At 28.8% G+C, this 18,744-nt stretch overlaps 2 protein-coding genes across 4 annotated transcripts; one reads left to right on the top strand and one right to left on the bottom strand.

The window, feature by feature from the left end:
- The first annotated feature begins 158 nt into the window (after window positions 1-158).
- On the top strand, window positions 159-11,906 carry LOC113791787 (uncharacterized). 3 transcript variants are annotated; one of them, XM_075823112.1, is made up of 6 exons: window positions 159-380; window positions 664-931; window positions 4,805-4,852; window positions 5,835-6,829; window positions 9,003-9,938; window positions 10,044-11,906. In XM_075823112.1, exons 4-6 carry the CDS (start codon window positions 5,935-5,937, stop codon window positions 10,667-10,669), a joined length of 2,457 nt encoding a protein of 818 aa, XP_075679227.1. In that variant the 5' UTR covers window positions 159-380; window positions 664-931; window positions 4,805-4,852; window positions 5,835-5,934; the 3' UTR covers window positions 10,670-11,906. The 3 variants fall into 3 exon arrangements, with proteins under 3 accessions (XP_075679227.1, XP_075679226.1, XP_075679228.1); XM_075823111.1 differs by lacking the exon at window positions 4,805-4,852; XM_075823113.1 differs by lacking the exons at window positions 664-931; window positions 4,805-4,852.
- Window positions 11,811-18,710, bottom strand: LOC113792120 (exportin-4-like). Its single transcript, XM_027342015.2, has 3 exons — window positions 18,485-18,710; window positions 15,461-18,420; window positions 11,811-12,559 (listed from the first exon to the last, which is right to left on the bottom strand). The coding sequence occupies exons 1-3, from the start codon at window positions 18,536-18,538 to the stop codon at window positions 12,142-12,144; spliced, it is 3,432 nt and encodes a 1,143-aa protein (XP_027197816.2). The 5' UTR covers window positions 18,539-18,710; the 3' UTR covers window positions 11,811-12,141.
- Between the last annotated feature and the right edge of the window lie 34 nt (window positions 18,711-18,744).

Here is an 18,744-nt window from a genome sequence, read left to right as displayed (position 1 = left end):
TTCTTGATTTTGTTGAAAAAAAAATTTCGAAAGAGAAAATGAAAATGATGATTATATTTATAATTACCAAAATCACACACACACACACACAAAAACAAACAAACAAGTGCCATACATATTGAATAAATGAATTGTTAATTTTCTTTTTGTCATCATCATCATCATCTTCATCATTTCTAATGAAAACGAAAAATTCAAATAACATCAATTTTTTTAAAATGAAAATGATCAATGTCAATGTTGAATTTTCGACAATTTTCTATAACAACAACCACGACGAAGACGACGAAAACAACAACGACAACAGTGGTAACGATGAAGAATCATCAAATTCATTAGATAAATATTAAGAAAAAAACTACTACAGTTAAATATTCAAGGTTTGTGTGAAAATAAAAATTCATTCATTCAATTCTCACTTCAAAAAAAAATCACATACATACTGTATGATGATGATGACGACAAACATCTCAAGACACGTAAAAAGAAATCTTTTCATTCACTTTCCTGAAGACATTGATCATCTTCATCATTGTCGTTTGTAGCAACATAATTTAGTTGTTTTATAAAACCAGAATTTTTTTTTGTTGAAAATTTTCGAATAGCAAAAAAAAACGCAACGATTCATATTATAACAATTTTTTTTTAATATTTTGTTTATAGAAATCTTTTACGCTCTCTTTCTCTCTTCAAATTATCATTCAAATTAACCAATCGTTTTGTTAATTAATTTCTAATTGAAGAAAAAAAATTAATAACATTTCGATGTCAAAAATGTTTATCTGATAACCGGATTCAAAGATTGAATGATAGAAAAATATCATTTATTGACAACAACAACAGCAACAACCAACACCATCATCATCGCTACCCAATCACCATCACAACTAAATACAACATTCATATAATCATTCACCCAACAATACCTGAGGTATATGATTTTGGAAAATTTTTTTCTTTTGTTTTAATTTTTAAATAATTATTGATCGTTGATCCCCCTAACCACCAAATGGTGGTGTGAGGATGTCAAAATTACAAAAAAAAATCCATCAGAGTTGCGCAAATCTATTATTTTTTCATTCGAAAAAAAAACTTTTTTTCATTTCTCATCAACATCATCTTCCTTTTCCATCCATCCGTTCATTCATTTTTTTAGATGAATTTTTTTTCCTCCAATTTTTGTTTTTTTTTTTTTGTTGTTTCTTTCAATCATTCTCTATCGGATTGGATGAGATGTGTGTGTTTTTGTGTGCAAATGTTGTATCCAACGGCATTTTTTCTGGTACTATGCAATCGACTAGTGTGTTTTAAGAGTATATCCAGAACGAACCAGAAAATTTTTTTTATCATGCACATGTGTTGTATGTGCTGCTTGTGCCTCTGTATTGCATTTGGATTTTATTTTGGTTTTTTTTCTTCTAATTTTCCTATTGGTATGTGTACCAAGAAATTTTAGTTTTTTTTTTCATTTCATTTCATTTTTTCTCTCATTTTTTTTTTTTGTTGTCGACGGTTAGCAACCGAGCATTCGCAATGATGTTTTTCTTCCTCATGAATCTACCAAAAAAAAAAACTGAATTGTCTCTCTCTCTTGTTGTTGTCAGTCTGTCTCACTGTTGTTTGTTCTTCAGGTCCATAGAACTGACCTGGCCATGAAAAAAAATTCTGTTATGTCTGTCTGTCTTGTATCGAATCTATTCTATGATGATTATACCCCCACCTCGCTCTTTCTCTACATTGATTTATTTTTCTATAGTCTGATAGATTGTTGCTTAGTCGGTTGTTTTGACTCGAGTTTTGGGTGTGCATTTTTTTTTCTTTTTTTCATTGAAACCAGTGAAAAAAAATGGAAGAGTTTATCGAATCGGATATATGCGAAAAGAAACGATTTTTTCAATTTTATAAATTAGAGAAAGTGCGAAAGAACAAACTTAATGAGGAAATTGTTTATCCATGTTTCCGGTATATTTTTGTATCGATTTTTTTCATCATTCTCACATTGAAAAAAAAGTTTGCTAATTTTTTTTTTTTGGTTGGTCAAAATTGAATCCGATAATTTTTTGATATTTTTATTGGAATTTAAAATTACTCGGTTGATGATCGATGAATATCATGGGTTACAAAATGAAAAATCTAATTTCTTAATTGATTTTTTTCTGATCGATTGATTTTTTTGAATAAAATTGATATTGAACCTAAATTGAATTCCAAAGATTCCTTGATAGATTGTAATAATGTTTTTTTTAATGGTAAAATTAATCTGACATTTTCAAAAAAAAGTAAAAGAAAAAAATTTATAAAAACAGAAAAATATTTTCATTCAGATTCGGTCAATTGTTAAATGTCGAAATGAATGACAACCGAAAACAAAAACAAAAACAAAAATTAATTAACGGCAAATTAATTTTTGTTTATTTTCTTTCTGTTTTTGTTGATTCCATTCATTTCGTGTGTAGAATGAGGGGAAAAATTATATGAAATTATACACAAGAAATGTCATAGATTTTTATATTTTGTATGATTGTTTGTTGATTGGTTGGCCAAATTTCCATATTGACATTTTCCATTCACACAATTATTAATTTTACAATATAAATGAAAACAAAATGTATTGTCACTTTTTGTTGATTTCATTTTTTTTTGTCCACACTTGGATTCATAGTAATAATTTTGTTTTGTTTTGTCTACGATTCGATTCGCTATTTGTTTTATTTTTGAAATAATATCTGAGTGCAATATTTCATATCGATTCTTTTCGATTTGTTTGTCAATCATCAGACTGACATAAAAAAAAGAAGAAAATTTTAATTTTAGATTCAATATTTTCGGTATTCTTTTCGTTTTTTTTTCATTTACCGACAAGTTCAATCACCTTTTCATAGTGTTGTTGATGTTTGTTTGTTTTCTACATTCATCATTATTATCATCTGGGTAAGCATTTCAAAAAAAATGTCAAAACAGTTTGTCATTCATCTCATTTGCCTATCTGAATTTTTTTTCATTTTAATTTTATTTCCATCAATAATGATGATGATGATATTATGCATTTAACATTACAAATTTACCGAAAATAAAGATCATCAATGGATTCAATCAAAAGAAAAAAAATTTGAAGGACATTAAACTTTGATTTTAGATTGTCATCATCATCAAGTGGGCAAGTTTTTTTTCTATTTTCATTTATATGGTCGAAATGTTTGAATTAAAAAAAAGATTTGTTTGTTTGTTTGTTTCCATATTTATATACGAAAGTCAAACACACTTATTTAAAGATAGATTTCTATCATTTAATGAAGCCATATTAATGTAGTTGAAACTTTGTACTCACAAGAAATATGATGCTAATCTTAATCGAGATTTTTTTTTAAGTTTAAAGTTAGTGATTTAAAAATTGTGGATTAATTTGGTTTGGCTCGGTTCTTTCCTGTTCTATGGATTAGGTTAATTTATAATTAATCAATGTTTTTTGTTTTTTATTTTGTACTCGTGAACGTTGTGAAATATAACAGATATTTTTATTCACTTGATTTGATAATGATCAATTTTTTTCATTTTTTTTTTTGATTATCATTTTTGTTTGCGATTAAATAATTTTCTTTTCTTTTTTGTTTCAACAAAAACTGAAAAGAAAATTATCAATTAAACTGATTAATTTTGAATTTTTATTTTTTGATTAATCAGAATATACCGTCGAATTTTTCTTAAAATTTTGTTTTTTAAAAGAAAATGTTCCAACGAGACGCATTAATTTGTCAGTATAGTATTTGATTGCATTCTGTATTCAATGAATTTTTATTTTGTACAATAAAATTCATACGATGACAGTATGTTTTCTAGTATGACTGTTATAATGCAGACGAACATCACACACATTCTTTCCACTACCTTCTTCTTCATCTTCATCATCATCATTATCTTTATCTTCGATAGAAAGAAGAAGAAGGAGAAAGAACATTTCTTTGGTTTTTTTTGATTGCGAATTTTTATCTTTGGATTCATCACCATCATTCGAAGACGACGACGATGAAGATGAAGAAATAAAAACACTGTTCTTTATTTATTCATTCATTCGATACATTGAATGAATGATTGAATGAACAAATGGGAATGGTATTGATAATTTGATTTGATTTTTTGATGATGATGATGATGATGATCAAAATCTTTGAATGTAGCGGTGTGTGTATATTTTTTAAGTGTGATGTAGTTTTTTTAGTGAATGCATTATGCATAGTGTGTATCTGGTGGTTGTTGTTGTTGTGATGGTTCCTATACATACATTTTCTTCGTTTTCTGGATAAATTTTTTTCTCTTCATGATGGTTGATCGTTATGAATGATAATGATGATGATGATCGGTTGATTGGTCGATTGCTGTGTGTTTGTGTTTCGTTCGGATTATTATATATAGAGATATTTAAACTGCAACAATTTTTGTTATTTTTTAGTTCTTGTTTTTTCTTTGGTTAGTTACTTGTAGTTTTTTTTCCTTTTCTCTAGATTCATTTTTGATGTTAGATGATTGTTTTTTCTGTTTGTTTGGTGATTTCACAGTCTATTATTCTAATGTGTTAACATTATGATTTCGAATAATTTTTTTCTTCATCTTCATTATTTTGAGCATTAGATGTTTTTCCCTAAAAAATAAGAATAAAATAACATTCCGACAAGTTTCTCATTATTATTTTCAATTGTATCCTGAAAAAATATCCATTTTTATTTTGGTCGATTTGATTGATTAATTGATTTTGTTTTTTTTTCATCATACATTTACTGCCATCATCTCATTCAACATAATAACCCAGCAACAAAAATTGAACAAATAAAATAGAGAAAATTTTTTCCATTAATAAGTAAGTAGTATACCATCACCACCACATTAATGCATGATGTGTGTTTGCATAATTTTTCGATATTGATTTGATTTGATCGAAGATCTCTATCGATTTATTTAACGTAATAAAACTCTTACATGAATAGCAACGCGGTTATAAATTGTTAAAACAAAGAAATATTGTTTTATCAGTGAATAGTTTGTTCATAATAGATATTAGTTTTTCCTTGTTATATTGTAAATGACCTTTTCCTAAATTTGAAACCCAAAAGTAAAGCTTAATTTTCAAGGTTATTCGATTCTGGTTATCTTCATAATTATTTCTTCATTTAAAAAAACAAAGTCAGTTTTTTTTTGTTTCTCGCAGAATTATTATTGTGTTTGCGAATGAAAATGTACGAATAGAAATGGTCAACATATTTGAATATAATAATGTTCATTCAATTCAATTCAATGTCATCATAAATTTGATCGGACCAACCAAATCTATCCGATTAGTTTATGTAGCTTTTTCTAAAATCTCATCTCATTTCTTCAATCATTGTGGATCTGGTTACATACACACACAAACAAAAACCGAAATCGATGTCTTCAAGAAAAAGATTTACCCTTGACACTATTTTTTGTTAATTTTTTTAAAACCACTTGAAATGCATCGATTTTTTGAATCTGGACTCTATGTGTTTTACAAAAAAAAATGAATGAATGAATTCCTGATTTTTTGCAATGCTATGTAAATCGACAACAACGAATAGAAAAAATAGAAATTCAGGTTTCTCTTTTTCTTACTATTTTCTGGTTTAAAATATATGGCATGCCCATTCCATTTTTTTCGATCATCATCATATCAATTTTGTTTGTTTGTTTCTCTTGTGTCTGAAATATTTAGACATTTGATCATCATTTCATTTTATCGAGACTATCATATCAATATTATTATTTCATTTTTATTTTAATTTCTCCAATTTCTTTTTTCTCTTTTCATTTATTTTTAATTCAAGGTCTCATCCTCGTTTTTCAAAAAAATCATCTTTTATTCACAAAATTTAAGTTTACCTTAAAAGAATTGAACAACAACAAAAATAAAATAAAATATAAAGAATGACAAATAATATTGTTAATTGTTATGAAAATGTTAATAGCGGCGGTGGTGGTGGCTGTAATAATAATAATGCTGATAATGATGATCAACATTCGATAATGACCAGATCTAAAGGTGATGAAAAGGAAAATAATGAAAATGATAGAATGAAATTGAATATAAATTTATTGGAACGAAATTTACCATTCAATAATAATGATGATCTAATCATTAATGATAATATTGTCGGTGGACCATCATCTAATCCATGTGTTTCGGATGATGATAATCGATCTATTTGTGAAAATGAACAGAATCAGCTTTCATTTTCATCATCATCATCACCACCACCATCATATAATAGCCATATAAATAATATTGATAATTCACCATCAATCATTAAGAACAATTTAGCTGTTAATAATGCGGCTATCCTTTTATCAGATGGCACAAATTATGCTGAAGATCAATATATTGGTCGAAATCGACATGGATCAAATGTTTCGAAAATTCCTACAACAAGTAACAACCATTCATCATCAACATCATCATCATCATCACATTCGTCTTCCTCATCATCATCAACATCATGTTGTTCGCCACCACCAACACCATCATCATCAACATCATGTACGATGAGTGGTGATTGTTCCATATGGCAAATTCTACATATGATTCTTGTTGTAATAGCATCTGCAACAATCAATGGTGTTGTATTTGGTGTGGTTAATAATTTCGGCGTATTCTATGCCCATCTTACCGAATTATCTAAAACAGATATCACAGCATTGGGTTTCAGCAATGATAATAGCCAAGAGAATGAATATCATATGATGACATCAAACAATGTTTCTATTGTGGCTAATAATATGACGACTACAACAAAATTGGATGCAGTCGTACAATCATTAATCGGTATGTTTTTGCTATCTTTTTTCATTTTTTTGCCGAAAGCATATTACCTAATCATTTGCCTGAATTGGCAAAATAAATTTCTAAAACAAATGATGACGAAATAAAACTCGACAAAATTCCAATGAATTTCGTATCGATCATATTTTTTTAATACCGATCCTTGACATTACAATAACATTAAATTTCGATTAGTTTGGTAGTTTTATAAGCTATTTTGCTATTAGGTCTAATATTATTGACCGTAGAAAAATCATTAAACAGACATACACCTACATTACTTGAGATTTTGATCAAACCAGAATTGTACAGCTATAACAAATACGGAAAGAATATATATGAAAAATAAATAGGCTTTACTCCTCACTCTATCTCTATAGTTTATCTATCTAAGTGAATTTTATTTTCGATTCGATTTGTTTTCAAATCCAAATAATCAGTTGTCATTTGTTACTATCCATATATGATGAAGATGATGATGAGAATATTTGAAGGACAGTGAATTTTTAAGAAGATATCTTGTATGTGTGTATGCTTGTGTATGTTACGATGTAATTTATATTGATTCATCAATAATGGACCAATATTATTTATTTATTTAATAATAATTATTGGCCACATTAATAGATAGTGAACATTTTTGTTCACTATGATGGATGTATATATTCCAATAATAACAACAACAGCAACAACAATGAACAAACATGAAAAAGAAAGAAAACTTGAGAATGTATTCAATATTTTTTATATCATCATCATCATCATCATCATCATATAGACTATTATTTGTTGTTGTATTTTGCTATATTGGATTGATTCAATGATCGGTTCTTTACATCATTATATGATGTGTATGTACATGTTGGCTGTTGCTAACCAATCTAATGCATTAAATGCACCCATAGAAACAAGATGATGAAGCTTAATACACATGTGTATTGTAGAATGCCTTTGTTTATCTATATATATCTCATGTATAACACATTGAATGGGAATTTGATATGTTTGCTTTGTTTTCCATTCATATTGTTCAATGTCTTTTTTTTGTATTGAAATATTCAACTGGAAATAATACACAGACGACGAAAAATTTGAAATAAAGAAAGTCAAATTGACGACAAAAAAAAACATTGTTGCTGTTGTCATTAAAAAAAATATTGTGAAATGGTTATAATGGATTTATATATTAAAAAAAAAATGAAAATATCAAATGTGTACTTGAACTTCAAATAATTGAAAATATATTTTCTGCTGCTTTTTCATATAATATTCCGACTTTTTCTATACAGTTGGATTGAATACATATTTTTTTTATATTGCTGAATAGAATATTAACCATAATTTTTGTTTCTCATTATAAAACCGAAACAAAAAAAAAAGAATTCTTTTTGTTCGTGCTATTCAATGTGTGGAAATCGTTATTTTATTTTATTATTATTTTTTGTTATATCAGGCAATTTTCTTTGTTACTTTTTTTAACTTGAAATCGAGAAACAATTTTCCAGGAAAATCAGAAAGATAGAAAATGACTAACTTGGATCTTCTCGCCCGTTTTTATTTTATTCTTTATGCAAACAATGGAAGGAGACAATGACATGAATGAATATTTTGATTTATTTATCTTAAGAATACATCAAACTAAAGAATAACATTTGTGTTTTTTGTGTGTGGGTGTTTTTTTTGTCTTTTTTTCCAAGTCATGACGTTGTAACATTTTTGTCTCTTAAATTCACTAAAATTATATTTTCTGTTATTCTAAAAGATTGGCATTATATAATTATAAATGTTTTCAGACAAATATCGATATAACAAAAGATACTACATAGGTTCTACCCACACTCATTACAATGTACACAGTTGTAAGGGAAAAAAATAATTCTCATTCGGAATTGGAGAATATATCGATTTTTAGCCATGAGACAGATTCAGCAATCATCCTTCAATTGCTGACAACGAAAATAATTTTTATCGTACATATGTGTGTGTTTGTATATCGGTGAGCGTATGTCATTCAACTTTTTTATGTCGATCAATTCGGAATTTTGTTTACCAAAAGATTGAATGTTTATATTTTGATTTCAATTACGAAAAAAAGTAAATGAAATGTTTTTAATAGATTTTTTTTCAAATTTCAATTTCTCTTTTTTCAATGTTTTTTCCAAATAATTGCTTTTAGCTGGTGTTGGTTCCTTTAATGTTGGTCTAATTTTCTTCTGTTCAATATTTGCATCGGTATTGAGTGATCGTTATGGTATACGAATGATATGTTTTATTGGTGGTATATTGGCCACTATTGGGATGTATGCATCATCTGTATCGCTCAATCTAATTTATCTTTATGTTACGTATGGCCTAGTTCTCGGTATCGGTGCTTCATTAGTATATGGGCCATCATTAGCCATATTGGGACATTATTTTACTAGACGTCTTGGATTGGTTAATGGCCTAGTAACCGCTGGTAGTTCAGCATTTTCCATTGTAATGCCCATTTTGTTACGTTGGTTATTAGATCTCGTTGGCATTCAAGTTACCTTCAAATATTTGTCCATATTGATGGCCACTTTGATACTTTGTTCATTATCATTTAAGGAACGAATTAAACGACCATCGAAACAAAATGGTTCTGCTAAGAAAAATCTGGCCAACATGTTTTTCTATGATGCATTATGGAAAAATAATCTTTATCTTTATTGGGTTATTTCCATACCAATGGGATTGTTTGGCTATTTTGTACCATTCTGTCATCTTGTCAAACATGCTCGAGATATTAATTCCTCTTATCAAGGCGAAGTATTGGTAATGTCCATTGGTATCACTTCCATGATTGGCCGTTTGATTACCGGACCATTAGCCGATGTATCGAAAATTAATCGAATTTGTTTACAACAAATCGCATTCGCCTCAATCGGAGTTTTGACCATGTGTTTGCCGTTTGTCCGTGATTTTCCTTTGCTACTGATCTGTTGTGGTCTAGGACTTTTTGATGGTACATTCATTTCATTGCTTGGACCGATTGCCTTCGATTTGGTCGGACCCGAATATGCTAATCAAGCCATTGGTTTATTACTATGTTTCTGTTCACTTCCGTTGACAACTGGTCCACCGATTGCCGGTAAGTTTTTTGTTGTCATTCATTATATTATTAAATGCATTACAGGAAAGCTCACCTTTTTGAATGTCAATTTTTTTCTTTCTTTCTATCCATTACCCATAATAGCTTACGCATATGGAATATATGGTAATTATAAACTAGCATTTTGTTTGGCCGGTATACCGCCCATATTTGCTGCGATATTAATGTTGAACATAATACGTATGCAACGAATACAACGACGACGTACATCGACCATTAAATTAGGCATCGATGAACCACGAACCGTATTCGATGAGGTATTGATCGTCAATCATCATCATCATCATAATAATCATAATGGCCATATTGGACATAATAATACCAGTAACAACAAATTAATGATAAATGGGTGCATGAATGGTGAGAAATTGCATTTGCTCATCAATGTTCCGGGACAGGATAACCACAATCACCATCATAATCATCATCATCATCATAGACAAAATCATAATGATATTAATGGCACAACTAAATTGAAACTTTCCGATGAAGCCCATTTATCCATCGATAATAATGATTCAGATAATAATGGTGGTAATGAAAAAACGGTCCTGTTGAATAATGATGGTGATAATATGATGATGATTCTGCCTGCTAAAGATCATCATTGCCAATCATCCTCATCATCATCACCGACATCACCATCAATATCCAATAATGCCAATCATGAATCCTCATCATCATCTCGAAAATCTTCAATGAGAATTTAATGTTTTTTATATAATGGCCATCCACACCAATTGCTTGTCATTATCATCATCGTCTCAAACATACATATGATTTGAAATCTCTTCATTCATTAGTAATCTTTCATTCATATTCTTATTATCATTTCATTTTTGAAAATTCAATTGTTCTTGTCAAACGATTGTTTTTTCGTCGCCATTTTTTTCTTTCTCTTTTTTTTGATTCGACAATGTGATTATTACATATTTAGAAATTGATCAAGTCATACTATAATTATGAAAACACGAAACCACCTACCAAACAACGCCCAAAAACAAAAAAAAAATAATGTTATTTTTTTATGTTCATCTCATCAATCTATGATTAATGTTAATTTTTTTACGAATTAATGATTTGTGGGCCGATTTTTCTTTTGCTAATTCGATTGATTGACTCTCACTCATCCAATATCGATTTATTTTTAATATATATAGCAGAGCTGGCCAAACTGCGGCTCGCGAGCCGCATGTGGCTCGCGAGCCACACTTCTATAATTCAAAAATCGAGGGTGAGGAGGGTGAGCTTGGCCACCCCTGATATATAGAAAGAGGTTTTATTTTGTTTCAAACATGATCTTTTTATTTTTTTTCAATTTATTCATTATGATACAATAATCTAGGTCGTTTGTAAATTATTCTATACAGAATGACTATGAGAATAATAATTCAATTATTTTTTCACTATGACACCACCACCACCGCTCAAAAAAACGTTTGAGAATAGAGAAAAATAATTTCCGTTATAAAAAAAATGAGCAAAACTATTGTACCCTTTTTTAATGAAGAAATTCATAGATTTTTTTCAATCACTCGATAAATTAATCAAGTGAACCTTGAACCCTATTCATTTGATACGTATTCCAACGATAAACTTGCCCATGCTTCTTTTTTTTCTCAGACATCAAGTGAGATCAATCACTCAACCTTTGAATGCTACCCGATTTATTTCACACATTCATAAAAAATAGAAAAAAAACGAATATTTTCAAATTATTACTTCAAAACAAAAATTCGTGATGAGATGACAAAAAAAGAAAAAAAATCGAATGACGAAACTGCTATGTTGATGATCAATAATAGAACGTGATCGATAAAAAATTCAATCAATCAATATTTTTTTCGGATATGGAAGCAAAAAGAAAAATTAACGTTATTATTTTAATAATTATTACTATTGAAAATTAAAAATTTTAAGATTCATTTAAAAAAATTTATTAATTAATGCTTTTGGTTTTGCTTTTGAATTACGGAAATTTCCAAAAACCTTCAATCCATATGTCTAGATATCGTTGTCTATTTAAAAAAAATATACTTTATTGTAAGTTATATTGTATGTATCATATTTTGTGACAGCTGTATTTTTTGAGAACATCAATTAATATTTCACACAAGGATAGTATCATTGTGTAGGTGTTAATTTTTTTGAGGGGAAAAAATATATCAAAATATAAATTATATTATCGTAGCGTTAACATTGAATGTAATTGATTAATGAATTCGGAAAATCGTTTTTTGAATGTCAATCTGGCTGCATTATAACGACTGTTGAGGCCAACCTCTTCAACGATACTAAATAATGTTCTGCAGATTCGATCTTCAATAGGGGGATCATTGATGAATCGCATCAATTCTCTTATAATGTCCTGATATGATTGTCGAAAACACCGAACCAAAGAATATAAAGCCATGGCCACAGCATCTCTTAATATCAGATCATTATTGCGTACCAATTCACAAAATATAAATTCGATAATAATCTGAAAAAAAGGTCGTAAAAATTTCAAAATTTCTTCAGATGGTTCCGATGATTCAGCCGTTTGATATCCCAACTGGACCAATATTTTGAATCCAATTGCTTTGATTTCATTTGGGATACTAATAAAAAAAAAGAAAAAGAACAAAAATTAAAAAGTTTAATTAATGATAAATCGAAAAAAATTATTTCATTTCATTTATCTGTTAATCGAAAATATTTCCAACTATCATTAGATTAATCTATAAAGATTAAATAATTCAATGTCAATTTTTTTCCTTCCTAATATTTTGATAGATTAATTATCAACAGCTATCAACAAAAATGATAATAAACACCAATGCCTGATTGAAAAATCGATTCATTTATTTTCATTTGAAATGAATACATGTGTACACAACAATGATGAAAAAAATTAGTACTCATCATCATCATCATCATCATGTAATGACATGAAACAAACGATTGATATTGACATAAATACATCGATTACAGATTATGGAATTAAATTTGAAGAGATTTTTTCCCTATAAACACCAATGATTGATAGATTGAATGATCAAGTTCAGGAACTGGTTACATCTCAAATTTCTACTGATAATAGATTTGAATTAATTTTTTTTCTCTAATCATTCATCGAAATAAAAAAAAATGTTGTGGATTGAATAGAAAGAAAATTTTTTATTATTAGTCAGACTGGATATAATAAAATAAATAAAGTTGTCGGCGAAATGACAAAAATAAAAAGTCCAATAAAAAAATTCATTTCGAAAATTTCTTTACATGAAATCTTCAACAATTTCAAGGATTACCCGCAAGCACAATCGACACATAGATTAGGTAAACACATCTATCTATAATTGACCAACAATTATTTACACACACACACACACACACATTGAATTTGGAATGTATGTAAATGCTATTTTTAGCCAATTTTTTCGCTTTCATCTAATCACCCCATCAACATTCGATCGTCAGATTGGATCAGAATTGAATCAAATAAAACTAACATTTCCAATAGCCAAAAAAAAATTAACAATGTTTTTTTCTACACTTGTTGCATAATTTAATTAAAGTGTAAATTACAAACTTCATAGGGTTTCGAAAAAAACAAGTCAAAATCCAATTTTCAAATGGGTAATTGATACAGAAAAAGATTAAATGTAAAAAACAGGAAGAAAGAAAAAATAAATTATCAGAAATCTCTCGCGCTTCCTTGAATATCTTCATTTAATGTTTGTGACACAAAAAATGATATTTGTTGTCAAATTATAATTCAATATTATACACGCAATCACCAGACAGACATGAAAACATAGAGAAAAACATTGGCAGACATATATCCACACTAATTATATCTATAATGTTTTTCGAAAAAAGGAACGTGAAAATTAAGTCAAGCCAAAAATAAAATCGAAACTATAGAAAAAATTCATTTGCAAACATAAATCTATCATCGAATCAATACAATAAGAAAATATTTTTCCAGTTTAATCTGGTTATTACCGCTATGGATAATTTTTTTTTGCGATGAAACAGTATTCAATCTTTGTCATTCTTCATCATCAAATGATCTAGATTCTATTGATTGAAATAAACAAAATGGCAATAATGAGAAAATGAGAATATTTTGCTTTAAAAAAATCTATTATAAAAACAAGTAGCACAACTATGATTGAAAAAAATTGATGATTCTGAGAATAATTATTCATATTTTAAATCATGTGACTTTTGAATGAATGAATCAGCAGAAACAACAAAGATAACTTTCTGTCGTTTTCTTTCATCATTTGAACAAATAACAACAACAACAAAAACAACGAAATATAAAAATAAGGAAACAGAGAAAATCTTTAAATCATCATTCTGTTTCCTGAAATTTAAAAATTACACAACCAAATATAACCTCTGTAAATAAATTGCATTTCGGTTTTAGCTTTCGACAAAAAAGAAAAATTCATTCTCCACATTTGAATAATTTAGATAAAAATGATTTTGAAAAGTTTAATTGCCAGAGAAATAATCAGAAAATCAAATTGTCAATTATCAACGATTCATGAGTGAAACCAAACAAGACTTTAATTGGACAGAAAAAAAAACGCACGAACAAAATAGCATACTTTGATCGATATTTTTTAAAAAGCAGACAAACATTTTTATATTTTTGTTCATTTTCTCTTTGATCCTTTTGATGAACTGCAAAAAATAAATGAAAAAGACCCAACGAGACTATACATGTCAACAACAACAACAGCAAAATTAAAACGTCAACCAAAACAGTTCGGAAAAAATAAGCCGCTTTTATTATATAGATTCAAGCAATGTTATATGATAATGATTGATTGGATTCGAGTGATGCATTCTCACAATCATCACCAATCATAATGGGGATATAATATAAGAAAACAAAATTTTGATGCCTGTCGTATCTAAAGTGAAAGAAAAATGATTTTTCTTTTGGAATTCGATATTCATTTGTCTCTTGCCGACGAAAATAAGACATTTATATTTAACCTCTGTTTGTTTGTGTGAAAAAAAACACTAAAATATTTTAATCTATGACAAACTTTATTGTGAAATTATTTATATTACATTAACATAAGATATAAATAAATAAAAAAACAAATGATTGGAGAAAAGATGATCAAACTGAATTTTGAAGAAAAAAAAATCAAGTTTGTTAGATAAAAATCTATCTAATAATAAATTATTATAAAACTGATTCATTTCAATCAATAAATCATCGTCAAACGTTTTTTTCTCTTATATGCACACACTTTTTGATGATAATCCTAAACGTACTTCATCATTGAATAGCTTAGCAACAATTTATCTAATAAATAGATCTTTTTTCTCGATATAAATTTTAAAATATTGTACAAGAACCTTCTGATGTTTGTCATTTTTTCTTGGATTTTTTAAAAAAGTCACGTATTCACACAATTGATACAAGTTTGGAATCAAATTAGGAATATATTCAGAATCAAAATTTTAAAAATGAGAGAAAAATAAACACTTACTTGTTAGCTCTGAAAGCATATTCCACACATTTTAAATAACTTTCAAATAATTTGATCGGAAATCCTTTAAAACGATCCGTATCTTGCGATATGAATTCTAATAATTTATAATACAAGGCACAAAGTCGTTGATTCTCCAACAGTTGATCATTCATCAATGGCATGATTATATTTAATGATGTAATAACAACTTGACCAATGGTCTGATTTAATGATGATGTTAATGATGGATTGGTAAAAAATAAAAATATATCCTGATTGGAGAGATCATTCAAAAATTTAAGAATCGAAATGAATTCTGCTTGCATTTCTTCTAAACGTGTTGCATCTAATGAAAATGTATCTTTTGTATGCAAAGCATATTCAGTAAATATGGCAACGGCCGTTTTATAGAATGCAAGACTATCTTCTTCTTTGAAATAAATAGAAAAACATGTTGATAAATGAAATAATAGTTCTAAAATAGCTTGAACAACAATGCTACACTTGTGCATCACTCTTAACACTTCGGGCAATTCGTTATAGAATGGTAGTAGAAATTTTCGCCATACATGATTGAATGTATTTGAAGTTGTTCCAGATGATATGCCCATTGTAAAATCAACAATAATAAGAAATTCTTCCTGAATCAATTCTCGCTGTCCAGCACGTAAATGTTCACGAAATGTTTGATACAAATTTATCAACGGATCAATGACTACATCTTGGTTTTGAGCAAATACAATGATGAATACATTGTACATATCACGGCGAACTGCACTGTTTAGTTTACGAAAATTTGGATCAATCGGAAAACGTTGCAATAAACGATGTAAACTTGCACATTCATGCAACAGTTTAATACGATCACGAAATTCACAGAATACACGCAAACCTTCGCTAGATAATTCTAACACTTGTGTCTCGCTGCTCATGGTTAAGAATTTTGTTTCCATATGATCGAGAAAAAAATTTATCAAATTTTTTACATTTGGAGAATCGGCACCGAAACACGAATTGAGCGACAGACTCATGACACTTTGATCACTTTCATATTCGGGTGGTACGAGATAGATGTGCAGAAAACGAGATACAAAATATGTCAAAGTATATGACACTTGAGGTGATACCCATTGAATCATATTATTTTCCAGTAACTGTTTTTCCATTTGTACTAATTTAAGTATGACGATAAAATAACGTACAACTGGATCAATATTAGGACGAGTAAAATCACCATTCTGTAATGCTGCCATTGTAGCTTGTATATCAGCACTAGCCTTAATAGATAGGTCAACTACTTCGGTAGGAATATCATTTTCAGCATATGATGTGAATATATAAGTGGATATCATCAAAATCCAATGAATATCTTCGGAAATTCGCATCCATTGTAACATTTTATCTTCAGCTTTCATGTTCATTGCCGTAATACAGGCTTCAAATTGTTGCAGTTTCATAATCATCAACTGTGTGATCGTGTCTATCGTACTACGAAGATCAACCTGACCAATTGAACCAATGGCAATCATTTGTTCACGAAATTTACCAATATCATCTTCTTCGAATTCTTGAATTTCATCATCATCTTTAAAACATGCCAATGGAAGTAGACCTTCGGGTTCACTGAGATGTACACGTAAATATGTTTCAAACAATGGTTTGGTCCATAAACATAATTCCTGCAGAGTGATTTGTTCATTTTGATTAAGCGATGGTCCATGTACTTCTTCGTGCATACGACGGTCGTAATGGGTAAGTTTGACGATGATCATCACTGAATTCATTAGATATTCAATTGATTGATTACATTTATCAAAATCATCTTCATCGAAACGTGTTTTAATCTTTACCGATTCGAGTAGGACTTTACAAGTAAATTTAATCATTGTATCGATGAATTGTTTAGTCAGTGTTGGATTACATTCATCAATGACCACATGGCTACGAAGATAAATACAGATTGAATTGAACATATTGGACAGAAACTGTACTTCATGAAGTGATATGACATCCATGATCATATTACACAACGAAATTGTATTCTGCATGAATGTTTCAGAGAATTTTACTCGTAATGACATTTCATGACGAATGCAAACCATTGTACTCAATTGTGTTAAACAAGTTAATGAGCTGTGTAATAGATTCGGATCAATCGATCGAAAACTGAGATACATTTCAAAGAAAAATGAAATCAGATTGCCATCAATAATAAATTTGAACCAATCATTTGGTGGATTAAACATTTGACTTTCGATACGATCACGTGCTTTAATGAAATAACCAGTTATAAATGAGAATGATTCCATGTTCCAGGTGAGTACCATTTCACAAATACGAATTAATTTAGCACTCAATTTTATATTATCATTTGATCTTCGTATTTCTTCAGGCATTTTTATCTGCCCATATAAAACTTCAATGGCGCCAGAGAATATATCTTTTAAATTACGTTTCTCAAATGATCGTTTGGCATTCAGATGTGAATACCAGGATAGACCATAATCCGAATTATAACTTAATGTAGAATATTCACTAAGAATACGAATGATAGCCGTACAAGCATTAATTCTCATTTGAACGGATGCTGCAGGATTTTTGATTATAATGAAAAGCGATGCAATCATTGTTTTTGATGTTTCACTTTGATCTTTTGATAATTCTTCAATGTCTATTCGTTTAAGTATGATGGCATTGACCAACATCATTTCTTCGACAACATACTGGTCTAATGGTCGTCGATTTACAAAATCGAAAAGATAATTAAACAAGGCACTTGATTGTTCAACACCCAACAATGACCATTCACGAATGATGGCACATTTAAGGCAAGCACCAATTTGAAACAATACAAATTGATTCTGTGTTATTTCCATCATTTCTCGACATAGTTTGAATGGAGCTTTGGTTTTTTGAAAATTTAGGAATACCTCTTCAGCTTTTGTTCGATCAGTGGCACTAATGTTGTTTGGAGGTGCCTTTTCAATGAAAAGAATTGTAATCAAGATTAAGATTATTAAAAATACACATCAATAAAATTACCATTAGAATCTGGGCACATGTTTCCAATTGTTGCAAAATTTCACTTGTTGACATGTTTGTTTTTTCTATCTGCCATAAATAAACATCAACAATTTAACATAAATTGATATCAACGGATTGATCCGAATGATAATTATCACTTAATCGAAATCAGTAATGGATTTTTTTGTTATCGTTAATAACAATAACCATAATTGAAATAAAGAATTCACCGCTTGGCTCGACGATTATATCACATCTTATACACGAACGCACATCGA

The sequence above is a fragment of the Dermatophagoides pteronyssinus genome, unplaced genomic scaffold (assembly GCF_027571235.1).
Source record: "Dermatophagoides pteronyssinus isolate colony J.1.1.1.1 unplaced genomic scaffold, Derpt_VIB-CSIC_2022.12 sq0023, whole genome shotgun sequence".
NCBI classification, from domain to species: Eukaryota; Metazoa; Arthropoda; class Arachnida; order Sarcoptiformes; family Pyroglyphidae; genus Dermatophagoides; species Dermatophagoides pteronyssinus.
Note: the sequence above shows the minus strand (reverse complement) of the source record. Positions and strands in the feature narration are given on the sequence as shown.